General features: G+C 35.7%; 1 protein-coding gene across 1 annotated transcript in view; it reads left to right on the top strand.

The window, feature by feature from the left end:
- The window catches only part of ATMAK3 (Acyl-CoA N-acyltransferases (NAT) superfamily protein), a 36,534-nt gene that overhangs the window by 8,594 nt on the left and 5,587 nt on the right, over positions 1-22,353 (top strand). Inside the window, exons 2-3 of the mRNA XM_089800557.1 lie at positions 3,089-3,209; positions 9,146-9,201. Of these exons, the coding sequence (XP_089656683.1) occupies positions 3,089-3,209; positions 9,146-9,201 (177 nt within the window). The remainder of the gene's footprint in view (positions 1-3,088; positions 3,210-9,145; positions 9,202-22,353) is intronic.

The following is a 22,353-nucleotide window of genomic DNA, read 5'->3' as shown; positions in this document are numbered from 1 at the left end:
TAACTTTGTTTAACTAAAAATCTGAAAATGGTTCTGAGACTATCATATGATTCTGGATGGATTAAAACTCTGTTGAAATATAGCTCATTTTTCTATTTTATTGGTCACATTGTGTTTTTAACTTCACATTATGCTTACAAAATTGAGATCATGGCTCTCATGAAAGCATGGGATTTTGTTATATTGACTATTCCTTCCATTTATGGGCAAAAGTCTGCTGTGTTGGAGACTTGGAGGAGGAAAACCTTATTGGGTTTCCATAATGGGATTTGGGGACAAAACCTTGCATATCTTTTGAGTCAATTCTATCCAAGGATTACATTTGGGCTTATTGATTGTGGTTGTTTGATTCATAAGTGCTGTTAGATTGTACAACATAATCAAATCAATATTTTTGGCAAAGTTTTCATGTTTGAGTGCTGTTGCTAACTTGCTACAATGTTGTTACTCTGCAGCTATAATAATTTATTGAGCAATTCAGATTTTGGAGGGTTAGAATGATTTATATTTTCTGTTGGTGAATATTCCAGCCCTTCGATTGGCTGCTCATTGAGATTTTCAGCCATTGTTGACATTGTTCTTTACCCTTTAGATGGTTGCATCAGCATGTTGTTAATGCTTTCACCCACCCTTTGTACTGCACCTAGCTTTTATCGTAAATGTTTGCTGTTCTAAGTTAAACCACTCCTAGGCTTGCTGTCTTTTGGAAAGTTATAGATTTCTCAATTTGTGGTGTAGTTTTCAAGCATCTTTAATTGTTCCAATGTCTGCTGCGCCAGTCGGGAGCCACTATTCAGCCCTAACACCAGCCCTACAACAGTTATTTGCTTATATCTCCATTTATACAGTCTGAATTGACATTATTCAGGCTGCCATTTACAACACCTTTGTTGAAATTCATTGATTGGTCAACACACAGCTGGAGGAAGTTAGATCTCCTTATCTGTAAATGAAATTACATCATTTATGTCAGTATTGGAGCTGATTATAAATCGTTTTTGTCTTTGGACATTGTTGTCAACTGTTAACAGCTCTTGCTGCTGTTACACCTATATTTCTTCTTTACGTTGTCAATAATTGAAAGTTTCTGCTGCTGCAATATAATTATAATTAATTGTGAAATTGCAGTTCATATTTATATTGGGAATCACATGTTGCTTGACAAAGATTCACAATGATCATATTTTGATTTGATTTCACTACACTCTGGCATTGGTATTTTGTTTATCACTTCAACCTGCACGTTGTTTTGACATTTCATCTATTCTCACAAAATATCTGAAATTTATATGATGTTATAGACTTGCAATTAATTTGATATAAGGATGTGCCTTATTTGCTCGAATAGGAAAAATATTTAAATATGTCAAACAATAGTTAATGATATATGGTTGTGACTTTGGTACTTCCTTTAAACATAATAGTTATTTTGGACTTTGTTTGTCCCGATGGCAGCTTTGAGTTCCATGTTAATGTGTTTTTTTGCTGCATATCTGAGTCCCCGTGTGCGTTGTACAGTGGTTGCCGAAAAGCCACAAGCTCATTTTTCATGGATATGGGAAGCATTTAGTATTTTCTTGCCTTGTCTGACCCAAATTTGGTTGCATTTTCAAAGATAATGTATTTTGGGTGTTTGGTTCATGTAGTTAATGTCGAGTTTAGACATGCACTCAATATTTTCGGTCACTTTTCGTGATCCAACATTGTATACAAAAGGATGTTGATGATGGATTTTAAAGTTTGATGCAAAATCTGAATTTAATGTGTATGCAGAAGCTATTTATTTAATCTCATGGACTATATAAACTTATGTCCATTAAAATTATCATAGTTTTCGAATGAAAGTATCTTTACATCTCTGTGGGAGTTGGCAATGAAAATTAAGTTGGATCCCTTTGCACAATACTTATTCTAAAAGTGCTTTGCCAAATGTTAAAATGCAAGGTGTTTTTATTCTGATTCATACAGTGATGCCATTGAGCTTCCTCTTTGGTTTGACTGTTTCTTGGATTTTGAAATTCAGCTGCTCAAATCATACTTAGACAGCCATACTGTATTCTTATTTATTGTTGAGATGAATCAAGGTTTCTAGGGTTTATAAGTTCAGGAATTATTTTGTAGCATAATGAAAACTTGAAGGAGCTCACAACCTTTTGGATCATCTAATGATTTGTGTGGAGTGAAGGTAGTGGCTATTGTGAGAATGGATACACTGATGATCTAGCAGAAAAAATATTGAGGAGATATTTTCCACAACAAGTCAAATAGTGATATTGATTAGGATTTAACTGTATAGTTTTTGAGTCAAATTCATTAACCCATATTTCATGAGTAGTGGTTCACAAGAGTCCATTTCTCATGAGAATGGATGGAACACTCAGCACTCATTGCATCTAGGTGATGCTCACAAGTGTGAACCATTGGGCCTTACCAGGAGATCATCTATCCCAGTACAACTCCAAGTCGAGCATTCTTAACCATGGAATTTTCTCCAAGGTTAAGCCCACTTAGCTTGCTACCCGATTTGCAAAACCTTCAGTAATTGTTGTGCCTTAGGAACCATTTGTTATGGAGTCCCTTTAGCTAATCAGTTAATAAGTAGGAGACATATTTCACATCAAGTCAAATTGTTTAGTGGCTAGTGGCTGCCCTTGGCATATTCACTGCAACAGTGGCTGAGCTATTTAGCATTTTATTATGGGACTGAGCTGCCGTTTGAATTACTTGGACAGCTATAAATTTATCTTTTCTAATACTTGTTACATTTTTTCTTGAACTAGGTTCTTCTTTACTTTATAAGTAATATAAAGTGGACCATTTCTAAATGTTATCTAAATGAATTTTTCTAGCATGTTTAAGCATTTAGTAATTTGTTCCCATAAATGTTTCATTGATACACATAGCTATATCATGTATTAAACACATTTAATTGTGACAAATAGTTATCTCATGGTTTGAATATATAGCAGGTTCTCTAACATTGCATTGTTTTCAATGTTTTTAGTTGCTAAAAAAATGAGGTTTTAAAAACACAATGTTTTCATTGAGAAAAAATCAGTAAATCACTTTTATCTTCTGATGTGTTTAGGCTTTTCACAAAGAAAAATGTGTGGGAACTATTGTGTGTAAAATGGGTCAGCATAGGAATACGTTTCGAGGTTATATAGCAATGCTGGTTGTCATCAAGCCTTACAGAGGAAAAAAGATTGGTAAGCTCTTTGTTTGGCATATTTTTTAATGATTTTTTGAAGGAAAACAATTTGTAAGCTATTTATTTAGTGAATTGTTTAATGGTAGTCGGTTTTCACTCTCCATGCAGTTATTCACGCTTCTGCTTCTGCACATTACAATTGTGTCCTGGTTCATTCATTCTATGATGAGGCCTTTTGAAAAAAGAAAAAAAAAATAGGTTGAAGACCTTAATCAAATATGTTAGGAAGAGGTAGTTTCTTATAGTAAATAGTTGAATTGTATATTCGCCTTCTAATTAAAAAAGACTTGATTGGTAAACCGTAAAAGTACTTAAATTTGATGATATAATGGAATTTTATCAAATATTTTTCTTTTCAATATCTTTTCTTCCCACAAAAGGCAAAGTAAAATAGGGCAAATGTGCATTACATTTACTTAAAGTTAAATGTGTTTCTTCTTGACATATTTGGAAGATGCAAAATTTGTAAGTCTTACTAATAGCCAGACATTTTGGTTTGGCACTAGTGCTTGCGTGCCATTGTGAAACCCTTAGACTCTTATGGCCAGATTGGCTCATGACCTATATCATGCATGCTCATATGTGGAAACAGTTTACCCAATGATAGGAAAATTAACACATAAGAGGTATTAGCATTAGCTGCATACAACAGATGAGTATGGGGGTAATATTTATTTTGATTGCAATTTGGCAATTGTTGAACAATATTAAGATAGAGAAGGCCCGTCAGTGATTTACATGTTATATTGTGCACAGTGTTGCCCTGCGAATAAAAGCCTTGTCATTGTTTTTCTAGAGAACAATTTTCTACCCAAGCTCACGAAAACAGTTTAGTCATGTACCAATGCCGACTATTCACCACACTGATTTCCACTCATGAGCTCAACCAATTTCTATATTGACCTTCACGATGCCTGTCAATTCAAGATTAAACCCTTGTGCACCCAGAGAGAATGCTCCTGTAAACCCTCCCCACAACAAATGTCTTGGCTCAGTGAAAGACCCAAAGAATTTTGATTTACCTTTAATTTCGCTAGAACACCCACTCCCTGAATTCTCAACTTGTCAACAACATCCATGTGGTCTCGGCCCTAGTGTTCTCCTACGGCACTCTTTATTGAAGTCCTTGACTCCTCTACAAAACCCAGTGATATCTTTCCCAACATCAAGTACACAAAGATAACCCCGGAATGATGATCCCTGTACAATACTTTTTAGAACTCATCCATGTCCCAACAAAAACTTGTCCACTTTGCCTTCACTAGGACTCAGTAACTCTTCACCTTGCTGTCAGAATGCTTTAATGGTTGTTACAATGTCTGTGGAACACATTTTTGGAACATGCAAATCTGGTAAGGTACTCTAATTCCCTCATATGCTCCTTTGTGTGTCATTCTTGGCACAATTGTTGCTGTCCACATGATGATTCCCTTTGCTTTTTTCTTGAAGACAGAAAGGTAGACTCTCCATCTTCCTGAATTCGTAAACCTTCCTTCACTGACTCTGAGTGTTCCCAAAATGTCTGCTTTGAACCCAATGCAATCAAGCTATCAATTTGGGGCATGATAGCCTCCTTTGTTGATCTGGTTCAAGCCTAGCTCAGTTATCTTGAAACCCCCCATCTCAATTGTTGTGAGCTTGATGTGGCTTTCCCATCCTCCAACTCACAATGACATATCTTTAACTGTCTCTGCAATTCTCTTCATAGATGGATTTATTGCTGTGAATGAGTTTGTGTCCTCCTCAAAGACCTATCTTGCTTGCTTTCTTGGTTGCCACATAGTTGTGAGTAGCACTTGCATCTACAATAGCCACTACTATTTCCTTTTTGACAACAAGATCCAAAACAATTGTCTCTTATTTGGCACCATTGACTGTTCCTGTAATGCTCTTTATTGATGGATTTTCTGCAGTGGATGAGCTTGTATCTTTGTCTGAACAACCCAATTCCTTTGCTTATTTGATTGAGAAGTAGTTGAGTGGCACCTGTATCCACCATAGCCACTGCTAATATTTCCTTCGTGACAATCTCCACGAAGCACACTTCCTTTCCAGCTTCTCTGGTTTCTCCTTAAAACTTCCTCATTTTGCATCCATCCCAAATGCTTTTTCACTTGATTCATCATTATTGATCAGGTTCATTCACCGTCTCTGATTTAACTCTGCTGGATACAGAAAGAAATGGAAATGTACATTAACAGCACATAGGAATGTAATAATATAACTCACTGTGCATATGTGGAAGATGTATCTTTCATTATCAAGTAATAGTACATAATTCCAGAGAGATATCCCAGCTACAAACAGCTACATACAAATAATGTACCATGTTGGCTAAGACTGCCAATCGCCAGTAACTGCCAATTGGTAATACACAAGTAGTTGGGAACTAGTCAACTCAATGTAATGATCTCTGCTGGATTGGATAAAAAATATCGAACTTGGACTGATGAGAATTTTGTCAAACAGTTGTTATGTAACCAGTTCTTGAGCAAAATTATTACTGTTATCAACACTTTACTATTTCATTGAAACTAATACTAAGAAATGGATATGCCAATCAATGATACCAGTACTTCAAGCAAATCAGAATTAGAAACTGATTCAGAACTTAATGATAATACCTTATATTCATGACAGTGAATCAATGACCTTTAAGCTATAATCTGAGAACGTGGTTACAGTCTTTACTGTGTTATCTGATATGCAATATAAATAGTGCAGAATGAGTAAAAGATGGACAGACCCATAGCAGTGGTGAATACTGTTAAGAGGTTTGAACATGCAGCAAACATCCAGCCTGTCACCACTTCCAGATGCTTAACCAGTCTGCCGCCTGCTACTGGACTCTATTCTGCCAACCCGTGCTGTTGCGGGGATCCGACTCATGCTGTGGGGGAAGATAATATCAATGCAGTTACTAAATGCAAGAGCCGTGCACTCAGAGAACCTCCTGTGATCACTTCTCAACAATCTGCTGTGTTCTCACAGTTGCCAACTGTAATACATATTCTATGCTGTGGTTACCACCAGTGCTGCTGTTGTTCATGCTACTATGCCTGTCATTCAATCCTGAAAGAATGGTATTCACGTGCAGGATAACAATGTGGGAATGACTCAGTCTGGGTTGGTACCTGTCTAAACTATCCCATGAACTCCTCTGAATGGAAAGCACACTGCCAATGTGTAAATCTAAGATGGTGAAGATTGTACTTACACAAAAACTTCACCAAAACCCTCGACCTGGGAATGTCTGCCTCCTTGAATGCCAACCAACTTCAAAGTGGTGTTCTGTAGAAGCTAACACCATCCACTGACCAGTTTCTCTTCCGGTTATTCAGTAATTCCAACTTCTTGCCTAACCTCCAAATACCAAATCGAACTCCAATCTGATAGTAAACTGTGATGCACTAGGTTTGAGTCTAGTCTAAGCAACCTTTAGGATTTGTAGAATAACATATATTCGTGGTGTCAATACCAATGCAAATGCTTTCTTTTATAACCTCGAAGAGTGGAGAGACAAACATCTTAGTAGTGTGGGATAAAAGACTATTTCGTCTTCGTCTTTTAGTCACTTAAGTCATTTTGTCATAAAGTGACTTTAAACAATAAAGTACTTTATATTTCAACTCAATAAAATAAAGTGACTTCAACCTTAGAATTTCCCATTTAAAATCTCTCAACTGAAACCTAAACTCCTGTGACTGGCTGGCATCCTAAAACACATGCCATTAGCCTATCTGGATGGAAAGATAGACCAACTAGGTGCCATTAAAGCTAGCGCGGAGAAGGGGACATTACACTCAATTACAAAACGTAACATTTATTTATTTAGGCGACTGCAACTATGTACTTTTGCCAATTACAGTCTCTCTGTACAGTTGCAGAAATGACGATCCTGTGGCCTGCCCATTAAAAAGTAGGCACTCCTTACTGGACTTTTAATCAGAACTTTTAGATTTATTTTTCCTTTCATAGTTCTTGTTGGAGATACTTTTCCAATTTAGGCCTCTTAGTTCTTTGTGGCCGCTTTCTCTTGGTGTAGTCCCCAACCAGTCTTTCTGAGTTACTTTCTCCTTGATGTCTAACAAATGATTTGTTGTTGCTATCATTATGGATAGGTTCTGCAAATTTTGTAGGCTAAGCTCGTTTGAGCCCATTGCCTCTTTATGAAATGTGATTACCTCTTGGTGTAGTCCCCAATCAGTGTTTGTGAGTTGCAAGTCTAACAAGTGACTTGTGGTTGCTATCATTATAGATAGGTTTTGCATATTCTGTAGGCTGAGCTCTTTTTGAGCCCATTGCCACTATATGAAATGCAATCACCTCTCTTTTTATAACGTGTGCATTAATTTCTAGCATTGAGATTGAGAATGTTTTGATGTGCTCTCCTGCCCCCTCCTTTTTTTCCACTCTATAAGCTGCTTGCAAGTCTGCAATGCAAATTTCTGAGGTCAGAATTAAGCCTTCAACATGTCTGTTAGATCCTTTGAATTCTCCATTCACCTTTAATGTGTCTCGGGATCTTTATAGTTGTCTATTCCACCACACTCTTGCTGGTCAATTTGTGTTCAACTAAAGTTCTCCATCAAAGCTTCCCAGCTATTGTAGTTGTTCCCTGGTCTCCTATGTGAGGCCCAATGTACTTATTAGGTACTCCTCCATGTCCCAGATGATGTTCTTGAGAACCTTGTCAAATTTTCTGGTTCCTTGATCATCTAATTGTATGTGCCACCCTTGACAGTCATGACCTTCTTTAAAGAGACTAAATCATCAACTAACATTGTCTGGATGATCACACTTCATTGCAGACAATCTTGCAGCTTCTTCACTTCCTGCTCAAAGCAAGAGACACAATATTCAAATTTTCTTAATCTTTAACATTTTCTACTTTGCAGCTATTCACAGAACTATCTTTATCCCAACTTCCTAGAGAATGATACTCTCCTCCTCACCCCAAGTCAAAGAAAGTTACCTTGCCTGTTCTGTTATCTACTGGGAAAGGTAGGGATAACCATGACAAATACCAGACTTTGGTAGGTTCACTGGATTGACCAACTCTAGCCTCTAACCTATAGATGATATCAAATTGCGCTGAGTATCCCACTTTGATACCAATTTAGCTCTGATTCGAACTGTCATGTGGTTAGTTGCTCCGAGAACAATCCCCTCTCCATGTTTGTGACAGTAGTTACCATTGCTTGGGCTCCATGCAACTGCTATGCCGATTGAATTAATGCACGTGTGTCCTAAAGTAACAACACTGTACTTGTAGTTATAATGCTCTCCTTATGTTGCTGATGACAAATTTCCACATTTGCCAGAAAGACCTAAAGATCAGTGCTCTGCCTTTAAGGCCAGTCAAATCTCTGAATACTTATCTTTCCAAGAACTTGCTTTGGCTCTGGGATACAGTGTCCTCCAAGAATACCCTTTACTAAAGTCATTGACTCTTTTAAAACACTCGGTGACAGTGCTTTTGCTATGAAATACACAAGGGCATCCTCTCCTCGAATGCCAAGTTTCCTACAGAACATCTCCCAGAACCACCTAAGTCCCATTGATAGCGTGCTCACATTGCCATCACCAATACCCACTTTAGATAGCTCTTTTTTTGAGATTATAATGCTCACTAGCTTTCAGAATGCTTGTTCAACAGTAACACTATTAGGAAACAATGATGTGGTGAGGTATTCTTATTCCTTTATATATGTGATAGAGGTTACCATGCATGTATATGTCTTCTCGTATGAGCTTATAATCTATATTGGTTGGTTTACACTAAAGTCTAAATATAAAATTCAGAAATTTAATCAATGTATGCATATGCTTGTTTGGGGAGTTCAAAATATGATTTTATGTTGCGTGTCAAGTTTACAAATTATGCAGATGTTCTTAACTTAAATGATGATTGTTATTGTCTGAACTCTGTAGCAACAGCGCTTGTAACTAGATCCATCCAGGTGATGAGGGAATCTGGATGCGAAGAGGTATGGTTTATGCTCTCTTTAGTTAATTATATTATTCAGATTTTGGAAATTAGTTTAGCATTATAGTATGTTTAAAACAGAAGTTAGTTGTTAAACTTGCTACAATTGATCAAGGTTTCAATTATGTTTCAAGTATTCAACCATAGTTTGTGTTCCATTGTTGACCTGAAATTTGTGATCATAAGCAAGAATTCTAGTCAGAGTCGAAAGATGGTATATGGCAGTGGGGACTGGGACAGGGTAATTTGGAACAGTGGATGAGTGTGTGATCAAGCGCATGACTATATCACATTTAGATATAGTGATCGCATTCACATTAATATTTCTGTTATAGGATTTCCTTTTTTAAATTTTTGCTGTGAAGTTTCTGCTTTCCATGTAGATGCCCATATCCAGCCAGAATGCATTCTCATCATTTTACATTTATCAAATCCTGCTAACGGAGAGTGTAACAGATCAGTTTTTTGTTGCATGTCTCCATGTTCTCTTGCTGTTCGTGTGCTTCCCTTTGTACTTTCATTTACTCATTCTAAGAATGTCATTTCATTCTCCACCAAGATAATATGATTTCCAGAACCTAAGGTCTTTGGTCACATTACTGAAAAGCCACAACTGAAACCAGAAATTATTAAATTATAAAAATATGTGTAGACTTGAAAAACAATATTAAATTATTTGGAAACTGCAAACATTGAGATATTTGACAAAAAGTAAAAAAATCAGAATGTGCGCTGTTATTAATAGAGCATTTCAGACAGAAGAGATGATTTTAAAAGCATATGGTGAGCACCAAGAACTCCAGATTATGCCATGATTGCAGATAATAATAAAATAACATCTGACACTATTCTTTGGGATGATATTTCTTTACAATAAAGAAGCTTTATAAAAGTCTTTCAACATTGTGATACCCAACTGCAACTCAACAGCAGATGGGAAATGATTCTCAACTATGTAATTATTTGCTTATCTATGATTTAACTTATTTATATTTATATCCTAAGTTGCCGATTCGGGTGCGGATGTGAGAATCGGGTCCACAGATGCATGAAAATTCTTTTTGTGGGTTTTGGATGCATTATAAAAATATCAGTTTTACAAGCATTGGACTCGCTCAAACTTGGCAAGCTGGTTTTGGGCTCGGACTCGGACTTGTTGTCCGAACTCGGCAAATTAAAAACCCAAGATATTCAAACATTTTAAAGATTTAAAACTTTTTTCATGCATCATTTAATCAATTAACATCAAAGATATGATAATTGAGATAAATAGAAGCTACTTTGCACACATGCACAAGTTTACATTGATCTCATAAGTATCAATGCGAATTTCTAAAGGAAATAAGTTAGATTACAATTATAGAAGGTATAGATTATTTATCATCATCATGTTGAACATTGTGTTCATGTTGAAGACTGTTGGTGGTATCTCCCTTGAAGTGGATTATGAGGTTGCTCCCTCGAAGCGGCATATCATTAGTAAGTCTTTACAAAAAATTCCACATTATATTCTTCTACCATGCAAGTTATGTTGTAACTGCTTCCCTTAAATTTTTTTGTTCATAGTAGATTAGAAAGATCATTACTAATTTTTGGAATGATATCAATTACATAATTGCTCAAATGTCATCATCTTTTAACTTTGTCAAATGGTCGGTTCAGTAGACATTTGTTTTTCCAATCTTTAATAAACCTTAAAACTGTTCTTTTATTGTTCTGGAGATGTCCAATTCTTTAAAAGGAAAGCATTTTATTTGTTGCAATGCTCTCAAATTCGATAGTGCTGTTTTAAATTTTTAATATCTGGTTCTAGGACTTTGTGATTATAGTCTGTGATATTAATATAAATTGCTTTTTTGGCAAAAAATAAAGTGACATCCTATTTTTAATCTGCTTTGTAAACAAATTGTTATGTTTTATCTGCTACATGCAAGACAATTTTTACTATTCCATATTGATTGACATATTGGGAATCACCATTACAGATTTTTGGAACTTGATATTGCAATACGATCATAAAAGCCAAAAAATATTCAACAAAATTCAAAAATGTTTATTTTTTTCTCTATGGCTTAGCTGGCCATGGAAGAGTCCTGGCCACAGGGCTCTTTGAGTTAGGAGAGTCCATGGACTCGACTGAGTGAGAATCCAAAGGCCAAAAAACTCTGGAGTCCTGACTCAGCTCAGGACTCGCAAAGTCCTATAACACTGATATATATATGTATATATATATATATATATATATATATATATATATATATATATATATATATATATATATATATATATATATATATATATATATATGCATAATATGCAAGTAATGTACAAAATTAAATCATTTGATAGTATGATATTTGACCATTGATCAAGATATCTGCCTCTAGTAGTTCACAAATATTCAAATCATATAACTAATAAGCCATATCGAATATGTCTATGATCACAATTTCAATGTGAATTAGAAAACTATTACAATTACAAAATCCAAATGTAGTTCATGATTCAATGTTCATCAATCCAAATCATAATCTTATGGATTTGCAAATTTTTTTTATCTCCAACTCCTCCAAGTGCTGCAAGTTCAAGATCATTTGAACCCAAAATGGTTCCACTTGGGCTAGATACACCATGTGTCATGATGTTATCACCATCATCATCCATGATAGTAGTAAGCTCTTGAATTGTTGCATCGAAGTTTGCACACTCATGTTCTACATCCCAAAGGATGGCTGCCCCTTCTATGTAGTGATCCTCCTTACGTGACAATAGACACAAGTTGGTATGAGTGTAAACCACGTCTTCAGCTTTTTTTGAGTCCAACTGATTAGGCTTCACTAAGTGGATAAAGGAGCATGTACTCTAATTCCGTTCAGCAGCAAAAGAGCTTGCAAACTGGACAATGTTCACAAAATTAAAGTAAAGCATAAAAATGAAAAAACAATTAAAGAGTTGTAGAGTACAAATGGTAAACAAGAAACAAAAAAAGCTTGTGAGAGGACCTTAATTGGAAGAGGTCGTAGATGATTAAATGGTTGACCATAGAGGTACCAATATGTGATAGCTTCCATGTCACTTTGGTCCTTTATTGCAATTGGACCAAGTTTACCTCTTGAGACTTAACTTTTTTGTGCATTCCTTCATCAGTGGAGAGTCTTCCAAAATCTTTGTAGCACTCAGTAGCAACTTCTTCATCCGCATATGGTGCTACTCCTAGCACAAGAAGTATTTCCTCGCTATAGTACCTTAGAAATAGGGCATATGCAAGGAGGCTCAATGGGGTGGTCGTCTTATCCCTACGTTTATAGATGACGCTTTCCACCTAATTGCACAAGGTTTCATTCTTGTTGTCTGACATTTTGTCACAACAAAATGTAGGTAATAGTACACAATTTTTTCAATTCAGTTTCACATTTCTCTAAGATTAGTACATTATTTAATTGGCTAACATTGATCAATCAATCGACCCCAATTCATGCAATGAACTCTTTTACTGAAGAATTTCATCAAGTCTTTTTCGTTTTTCAATTTCTTAAGCCTATGCTTGATTTTGAAGCCTTCAACGCCATTTTTCACGTTTTTTATTGTGTTTGTTTGCTTTTGGTCTTTTGGTTTTGCTCAAGCCCTTGCTTTTAGTTTTCTCTTCGATTCGGTATATCTTAGGGCTTAATCAGACTTGGCAGTCAAAATATATGACCATTTAAGTGCCCAAAAGGCAGACTCTCCAGAGGCAATTGCTTATTTAAAATATCGTATTATGTTTTAATGTTGACATTCACTTTCCGAAAAATATAACATAAATTCACTTCATGTTATGTTTTTAAGTTACTTTATCACTTAGGTAACTATAGAGCACTTTATGTTATATTTCTAAGTTGAGTTGCTTTTTAATATTTTGCTTAAGTGACTTTAACTATAGTCTAATTTATTTTTGAGTTACTTTATGTTTTATTTTAAACATCTAAGTTAAATATTGCTTTTTGATTAATATTTGCACATGATATATTTATTATATAGTGTAAATGTTATTTTCAACCCAATTAAGTGATATTTTCTCAAAAATCAACTAAACATGTGCTTTATTAATCACTTAAGTTGTGCAAATTCAACTTTCAACCCATTTACATGTAAATATGCAAAGTGCCTCCAAGAGTGCAATTCACACTAGAAAGGCATTTTTAAACACTTGAAACAAGTTTTTAAAACTTATAATAAACCCCCAAGAGTGCTATTTGCATGAACATGGTCTTTTACATGTTAAGTGTCACATGTAACTGTTACAAGCTAGAGTTGCCGTTGCACCAAAAGATTGACCTGTTAATGCCCGATACAACCACTAGACTTATAGAACACTGGAGGTGGTCAAGCCATGTCACGAATCCTGAAGGGGTACGTTGGCGGCCCCCCCTCAGCGTTACCCGAGGAGATTCGAACCTGTGACCAAGCTTTGATACCACTTGTTACAAGCTAGAGTTGCCATTGCACCAAAAGATCGACTTGTTAATGTCCAATACAACCACTAGACTTATAGACCACAGGGGGTGGTTAAGCCATGTCACGAATCCCAAAGGAGAATGTTGGCAGTTAGTCCAACAATAACTGCATTTGGAGTCCAAGATTTTGTCTTCCAAGGCCAAAAATGTCAAATGCATATTTACATGATGCATATTTTTAAAATATGTAATGGATGACGGAGAGTGCGATTTGCATTCTTTTCCATATTGCAAGTTTTTAAGATATGCATTGAAGCCTGGAGAGTGCAATTTACATTGTTTTGAAATGCATTTTAAAACATGCAAAGGGTCTCCAAGAGTGCGATTTGAACTTCTTTTCATTTACATGCAGAAAGTTCATGCGTTTGGTTTCCAAGAGTGCAATTTGTCTCTAACTCCCAAAATTCATTGATTTTAAACATGTAAAACCTCCTAGAGAATGTGATTTGCCTCTCGACTCCAAATACATGTATTTTAAAATATGCAAACTCTCTCATAGAATGCGATTTGGCATGGTAACTCATGCATTTGTCTTTTGAGACCACGATTTTGCCTCCAAGAGAAAAAAACACCCATATTCTTGACCTTCAAGGGCACGATTTTGAGAAGAATGTTCAGATTTCTATATTTCAATCCATAAAATCAATCAAGTTGGGGGCATTTTGGAGTTTCCTTGTGTATTCATCCCTTTGGTGTTGATTTTTCTTGCTAAATTGATTCACTTCTATGCATTGAAAGGCCCCATTTTGGCCAAAAACGTCCATTTCCAGCTCACGTTTTGGATTAATGAAGGAGCGTTTTTGAGTTTGGATGCATGCTATTGTTATTGGAGGTTACGTTTTTGCATTTCCTTGCAAAATAAAGATTCATGTCATGGCCTTTGGAGACCACATTTTTGATCAAAAACATCCAAATACATGAATGCTTTAAAAATGTTTTGCATATTTGAGGTTTGATGACTACGTTTTTGGCATCCCCATACAAAAATGCTTCATGCATTGCTTATTCAAAACCATCATTTGCAAGTATTGAAAAGGTCAAACGAGTTGTTGGAAATTTGAAATTGGAGGAGAAACATTCTTTCAAACCTATCAATCTTCCACCTTTGGCTATTTGATCTCCAAGAAAGTTGAAGTTTTCAATTCTTTACTATTTTGTTTCATATTTTAGCTTATCTATGTACACTTGTTTAAAGATATGCCATGTATTTTGCAAATTTCCTTTAAATAAGATGGAAGCTTCTATTTTCACATGCTTGGAATTTCCCCAAATTCCAAATTTGAAATTGCATATAGAAGAGCAACTTGGTATTTGTCATGTTTCAGTGTAAAACCAAAGGTATTTTTTTGTTTTGTGCATAGTTTTGTTTGTTGTTTTGTTTTCTTTTTTCGAAAAGGCTAAGGTTCTTTACCAAGAATACAAGAGCGTTCTTCACCATTCCACTTTCCACCTTTTCATGCAAGTGCATCATATCATTTCATCTTCCACCAACACATGCCAAAGCACATTGTGTCCATTTTCCAATACATGCAAATACATCCCTGAAGCAATTACATGTATTTTCATCCTCCATCCACATTTACATGTAATCTCATCCTTCATCTGCATTTACATGCAATTACCTTCATACCCACTTACATGTAATTCCATCCTCCGAACCTAACTACACGTTTTTATCAAACATAATTACATGTAATTACATCTAGAGAACTCGATTTTGGTAAAAGGTAATTCTTTAAATACCAAAGTCATCATTTGCATGTATCCTCATGCACCTAGCTTACATTCCTGAAGCATTTACATAAAGCTCATCCGTACCCACATGCATTCCATCTTCCTAGGTCCAATTTTAGTCCTTTGCATGTACTTACCATATCTCATTCAATTCATTGCATATGTTCCCTGAGTAATTAATTAGTACTTTGAACACACTGTTCTTCAAAGATCCATCTTTGTCAATATCCTAATGGAGTCCATATCTTCCGATGATATATGCACCCTTTGGAATTTTCATGTTGTAGCACAAGACATGCTTGCATCTACGAAGTCCATAGGAAAGATGAAGTATCAGTTTGACAAGGAGTTAGCTCATGCAACTGCATCTCATGTCTCATCTCCTTTGGATCAAGTTTCAGACACAGAGATTGGACACGTTGACATGGCTGATTTCTTACAAAGGGTTGAAGTTTCTTCCAGCAAAGAGATGAGACGCATCAAGAGAAGTAACATTCATTTGATGTCTACTTTCTTTATGGCTGACTTGAAACAAGAATTTGTCTTAGGATGTGCTCGGCATTTTAGTCTTAAGACCAAAACAATCAAGGACATAGATGGTAAAGTCATCATCAGCCTGGATCCAAAGGTTATTGAACAAATCTTCCTAGTTCCTCAGAGTGCAGAGTGTGAGAAGAAGTCAGATTATCAAAGGTATATGAATACATATTGGGTGGATGTCAGAAGAAATAACTTTTAAAGATGGCCGAGACAATTCATTGATTTGACTTCGAGCCGGAATGTAAGGATTTGATTACTCTCCTCAGTAGAGTATGTGACCTCAAAGAGTCAAGTGACTTTGAGCCATGGATGTACAAGTTCATCTTTCAAATCTTTGATAATGACGAACCCATTTTCTGGGGAGAGCTTATCAGTACAACATTATGCGAGTAGTTGCTTAATGTGGGAATGTCACCACCATTTTACATGAACTCATACCTGGTTTACATTGTTGCATCTATGGGATCCTTCTCAAGACTTTCAACCAAAGGGGACTGGCTTCAAGTTCCAATTTGGAACTTTTATGATCAAAATCACATTGACACAGAGCAAATATCACTATAGGAGAGTCCAAGATGCATTTTTTTGGACATTTTAGGTGTCAGTTTGATAAACAGTTGGTTATCAGGAGAGTATCCAATGAAGCTTGGAATAGGGTAAATCAATATGTTTGTATCTTTTTGCAGTTTCCAACTTCCACTTATTTCAAAGTTGGTTATTTCAAAGGAGAACCATATACCTTGCCAAGATATGCTACCGATAAATCATTCTAATCGAGTTAGGCAGACAACTTATGAAGGTGCAGACATATTAGAATACTTAGCACAAGCTAGGATTCTATATCACTATAGCCAAGCTCTTGGTATTTGGTCAGTATATGATCAATTTAGTCTACAAGGCGAAAAATATGGAGGCAAAACTTCAACTTATCACATTGAAGAAATTCAAAGCTAGGTTTGATTTTGACTACTGAGGAATGCATTCAAAAATCAAAAGAGCATTCGCTCATATTCATTGCATAGAGGACATATGGATTGACTTGCGCATAGTGCTGGATATCATGAAGATGGAGCAGACTCTTATTGCAACAAATCAATGATGTTAGCATGATTGAGATTCCACCCAATTTTCAGATTGAAGATGATGGCAACATTTTTGATCTTGAATATCATCAGGTTGTTTTTGACAATCAATGTCCTTTTCCCTTGCATTGGCAACAGAAAGAAAGTGCCTCTATCTTTGATAGATTTCAATCCATCTTGGCAAATACTAACAAGTGGCTGAAAATCAATCGCCTCAGGATAGTACATCCTAAGCTTCGAGTAGATTGTGATCATTTTGGACCAGTTGGAAGGACAAACCGAGCAGAGATTACAAGCAAAGATGGTGCATCTTCCTCAGTTTTGGCTAAATCTCTCAAGTTTAAGCCTAAAGGTGGAAAGGGATCAAAATCAGTTCAAGAATCTTCTCAAGCATTTGTGTAGGCTCAAGAATCTGAGCAAAAATCTGATGAGGATTTTGAAAAAGAGTCTCATGAAGAAGATAAAGAGGAAGGAGAGATTATTATCATATCTCCTCCACGGCTGACAAGTACTCAAGGTCCATCCATTCAGGAAACACCCTTTTTGGATGATATAGACAATAATGTGGATTCATTTTCCACAGTTGTTACATCTACCATTCTTGCTTCAAAAGTGAACATGTCAGCACTCTCTATCTCTTTGACGACCCCTCCTATTCTCACAGCTGAGCAATATGAGAATTTGGGAAAATGTGTTTGATGATTTCCCAACTCCTACAGAAGGTCAGGTTTCCCAACTGGATACCTCAATGGCTGGCTTCAATTTGTTCATGAGAATATCATCTCATTAAGCACATATAAATTCAGCCGTGCAAACTGAAGCATGCACGGTCACAACAGAAATACAATTAGGATCATGTTTATGGTAGCCACTGTTCCCATTTCTATAGATGAGGATTTTAGTTTGCTTGCATGGTTGGGTAAAATTACTATGAAAAGAAGAAAGGTTGTCGTACCTCGGGATAACCTTCCTATAAAGAAAAACAAGTTTGAATTTGTGAAACAAGATTGTTTCGAGAATTGTGGTGGATTCTGAAAAGACTAAGTTTGTAGAAATTGTAGAACTTCTGGTCGAGAAACTTGCTGAAGAACTTAACCGCTCAGATTACAAGTTCACCAAAATTGAACTTGGTAAACAATCACCGCTTGGTTGTCTATAAGATGCTCAAGATGCACTTGCATTGTGTCAAAATGCAATCATGAGTTGTGGTAGAAGAAGAATCAGCTTAAGCAAGAAGGTGCTCGTCGAAATGAGATCATTCGCCAACAATCTTCACAACATACAATCACCGCATCACAGACACCTTGGGAAAAATAGACAGTTGAAGCATCAAAGACTTGGTTTGGAGAGGTTGTCTCTGAAAGAGTTTAGACCATCAAAGATGTGGTCAAAGTTCTTGAACATATTCAATGCATTGAAGAAATGTTGCATGACTTGATTGCTTCTTTGAATCAAGAAGCTAATACCTTGAAGGAAATCCTGGGTGATTGGAATCAAATGGCTAATGCTGATCTAGATGACATGATTGCATGTGAAGTTGTTCCATCTTCAGAAATGTTCTACAGTTGTCAAGGACTCGTGGGTCATAAAGAAGAGACACTGGAAAAACTTCTAACAACGTTGCAAGAAGTCTTAGAAGATTGTTAATTGATTGAAACAGAGATCATGTGTAATCTAGAGCAAATGGGATGTAATGGCATTACTAAACATGACAACTTGGTCGCAAAGGAGGAAATAACTTCAGAGTATACAACCAGAGTTAATATTTGTCTTGATTCTAAAGAATTTGGATCACACATGATGAACAAGTTTGCTGCTTACAAATCAGTAGCAAAGCGCCTATGGGATTCTCTTTCACCAAATTCAAGGTTGTGAAATCAACATATGCCGATGTAGTAAGAATTGAAGCTATATCAAAGACAATGGAAATCTCAGATCTTCCTACAGTGCGCGATTGCATCTCCAAGTACAAGGCCCTTCAGAACAATCCTTGGGATTGTTTCATCTTTCTTCCGTCTTCTTCTTTCTTTAGTTTTCATGTTTGTAGTTGGAGAGAATGAATTACATGAGATTTTATAACATATAATTCGATTGCATATTCTTATGACATGTAATTCAATAATTTCTCTCACCTAGTTTGATCGGGTCAAAGTTGGTTGAGTTGCTCACTTGTTCCTCCTCTTTCTGACTTCTTTTCCTATAAAAGGAGTGTCTCTTATTGTAAAAATCATCTTTTATTGTATGCAAGAAAGCTCTAAAGAAATTGTGCAAGAGTAACTTTGATTGTGTAGTACTATTTTGGATGAAAAGTGAATACAAAGAAACAATTGGAGGTGAACTTTGATTGAGTGCAATTGTGATTAGTGCAAATTGAAAGCTTTGACTTTAATTTTCATTTTTCTTCTTTGATTCATGCTATTTTGGTTTGGTTTAAATAATTGAGCATAAAGAGTTAAGAAACAATCGGATTCAAAGCTTTGACTAGAAGCGGTTGTGGTAATACATAAACTAGGAGCTTTGATTGTAGCTTGTATTACCTTCTTAATTCACAAAAAATAGTTAGAATTCTTTATTTCTGGAAGTCTTTGAGCTTCAATAGAAACAGTTATTTTTATAGAATAGATTAAAACCAGACATAGAGCCAAACCGTTACACTTTCCACTAGCCTTTGAGCTATTGTTGGTTTATCGGTATCACTGTTTCCAACATTTGATAGAAGTGTAGTTAGAGATTTCATTGTGCCCTTTACTCGCTCTGTGGGTAAGTGGTTTCCTTCCTGAAAGTTAAGAGGAAAGAATATTGGTAATACCCTTACAAAATCTCATAACTTCTTGCTTACCTTGAGTTGGTCCAAGGAGCAGTGAGAAGGGGTCTCCTTAAGGTAGGAGAGATTTTGTCTCATACACTGTGGCTGGTCATCCTATTTTGCGACTGGATTTTCAAAAAACTGTCAGTTGCAAGATATCCACCCAACAATTCTGTAGGGTCATCCTCATGTGTTTGTATGGCAAGTTTAATTTTCTCAACCATTGTGTCTATGCCATCATACACATCCCCTAAACAAGGTTTATCTGTATCAACAAAGCGGAGCATAGTCATGATAGGTGATGGAGCCTAAAAATTTAGGTCTCCATTTGTGGAATGATGTTGAAAAGTTGATGAAGTATTCCCATATGAAGAATCTGAAAATATATTCTTAGCTGTACTTGACTGGTATATTTTTAATGAGAAGTCAGTGAAGGTCTTCTTGCAAACTAAGTTCGAGAAAGAACGATATCTTTCAAACAAGGCCCTACAAGTGGAGGCTCTCACATGCATTACAACAGGATCCCAGCGAAGACTAGGATTGAATGAGATTACTGTGACAGGGTACAATCAGTATTTGTCTTCTATTTTTTAATCACTTTGAAGTCGTGGTATAATGAAGGGTTGTAAATGAATTTATAATGCTTCTCTAATCAGCAAAGCGACCTGCTGAAGTGTCCTAAATCTGAGACAGTCACAATATTGTTTAAATGGCCACATAAAAATTCTGAAGATTGTAATGTATGCTCATTGTTCTAGTGTTATTCCCAACCATTGGCCATCTCAAGGTCTTTAGCTCACAATATAGCAGCAGTCCTCATTTCCAGGAAATAAATTTTGAGGCAAAAGACATTATCCACACCCAAAGAACTCAGTAAATATGATGAAGTTCATGCATACTTAGAACGTATGCCGAAATAAGCAAATGTGGAAATTCTTAGGAAATATGTCTCAGTGTCTGGAACATTGGCTTTTACTCCTGCAAATTCAAGCAACAGACAAACTACAAAGATAACAAATATGTACAAAATGACCAACGATTTGAGCAATGTTTGTGGTCAATATATAGTCATCGTGGGTGGTTTGGTCGGCACATCTGTGTTCACGAGTTAGCAGTATAGAGGAGAAGACATTGAGATGGAGTGGCAATATGAAAGAAAGCACTTCACAGATTTTGTCAAGAATAAATCGATTCTCTGTACATGTCAATACAAGGGTGACGTCTGGAGCAATATTTGTGAGAATTATAATGAAACCATTGAGATAATTGCATTGATAAACTTTTCACAAACAATTCATTCTTCAGTAACGATGACTTGGAGATCTCTAGCAATGAGTAATTTTGAAGACCTGATAAAATAAATAAAGGAAATATAAACTACGATCCCATTGAGAAATTGTATGCGGCAAAACCAAAATTCTTCATCGCAGGACCACAGACTACGGTAGACGAAGAGAATTATACCGTTGAGGATATTTTGCAGTCTGAGGAACAATGAAGACAAGTGGGGAGTTGTTTGCCGCTTAGCAAGAACAAATGCCGTAGAAGAAGATCTTAAAGGGAATAAATGCAAATCAGTTTATTCATTTTGTGATTACTAATATTTGTCTTGTCGTTGTGATTGTTGTAGGTGTCTATAATGGAAGAAGGATTTGAATAAATCCAAGGGTGACTCATTCATGGTTGTCAGTACTCTCGGGAGTTTGAGGGCCTGTACATTTGCCATATTATAAAAGAGGGTGTCACCCATGTGTGAAGAATTCATAACAGTTTTTGGAATAATGTCGAGTTGCTTAACTCTTCAATTAATCATTTGTGTAATCTAATTGAGTTATTATATGCTCTAAAACAATTGGAAAGATTAAATAATCCTTGTGGTTATAGTCATTAAACTAGGATTAGGTATATTGAAGAGGTGTAATGGTTGAGGAATGTCTCTCCATCCTTTATAAATATAAGATGTAAAATCTTACAAAAGGGAGAGATACTTTTTTCTAGTCTTCATATACTATGATGCACTTATGATATATTATATTTTTTATTTGGTGAAGAAATGAACTTTTGAACCAAGCCCGTGGATTATGGATTATTGAATAAATTCTTATGTGATTCTGGAGTCAGACTGTATTGGATAGATCATCTGCAAGGAGTGTCTCCACTGCAATTTCATTTCTGGCATGATCAGTAAGAAACATTTATTTTATTTGCATGAAGACTTAGAGTTAAATTATTATATAGTTTCGTTCTTTATAATTATTATTTTTAATTTTATAAATAATTTATATGATAGATAAGAGGACAAGGTCAATTATAACATTTTAAAATTGAACATAATAGATATTGAGAAATATTTTATTGTTTTCGAATCTATGTCTGGTTTGTCTTCGAACCACAGGAGTTAAAATACATTCTTTATATTTTCAATAATTCATAATCTATACGCTGACAATTATTTCATATCTTGCCTTTGAAGAATTAATATATTCATTTGTTGCATT

This window comes from Cupressus sempervirens, chromosome 9 (genome assembly GCF_028749045.1).
Source record: "Cupressus sempervirens isolate cs-2001-9-10 chromosome 9, ASM2874904v1, whole genome shotgun sequence".
Taxonomy (NCBI): Eukaryota; Viridiplantae; Streptophyta; class Pinopsida; order Cupressales; family Cupressaceae; genus Cupressus; species Cupressus sempervirens.
Note: the sequence above shows the minus strand (reverse complement) of the source record. Positions and strands in the feature narration are given on the sequence as shown.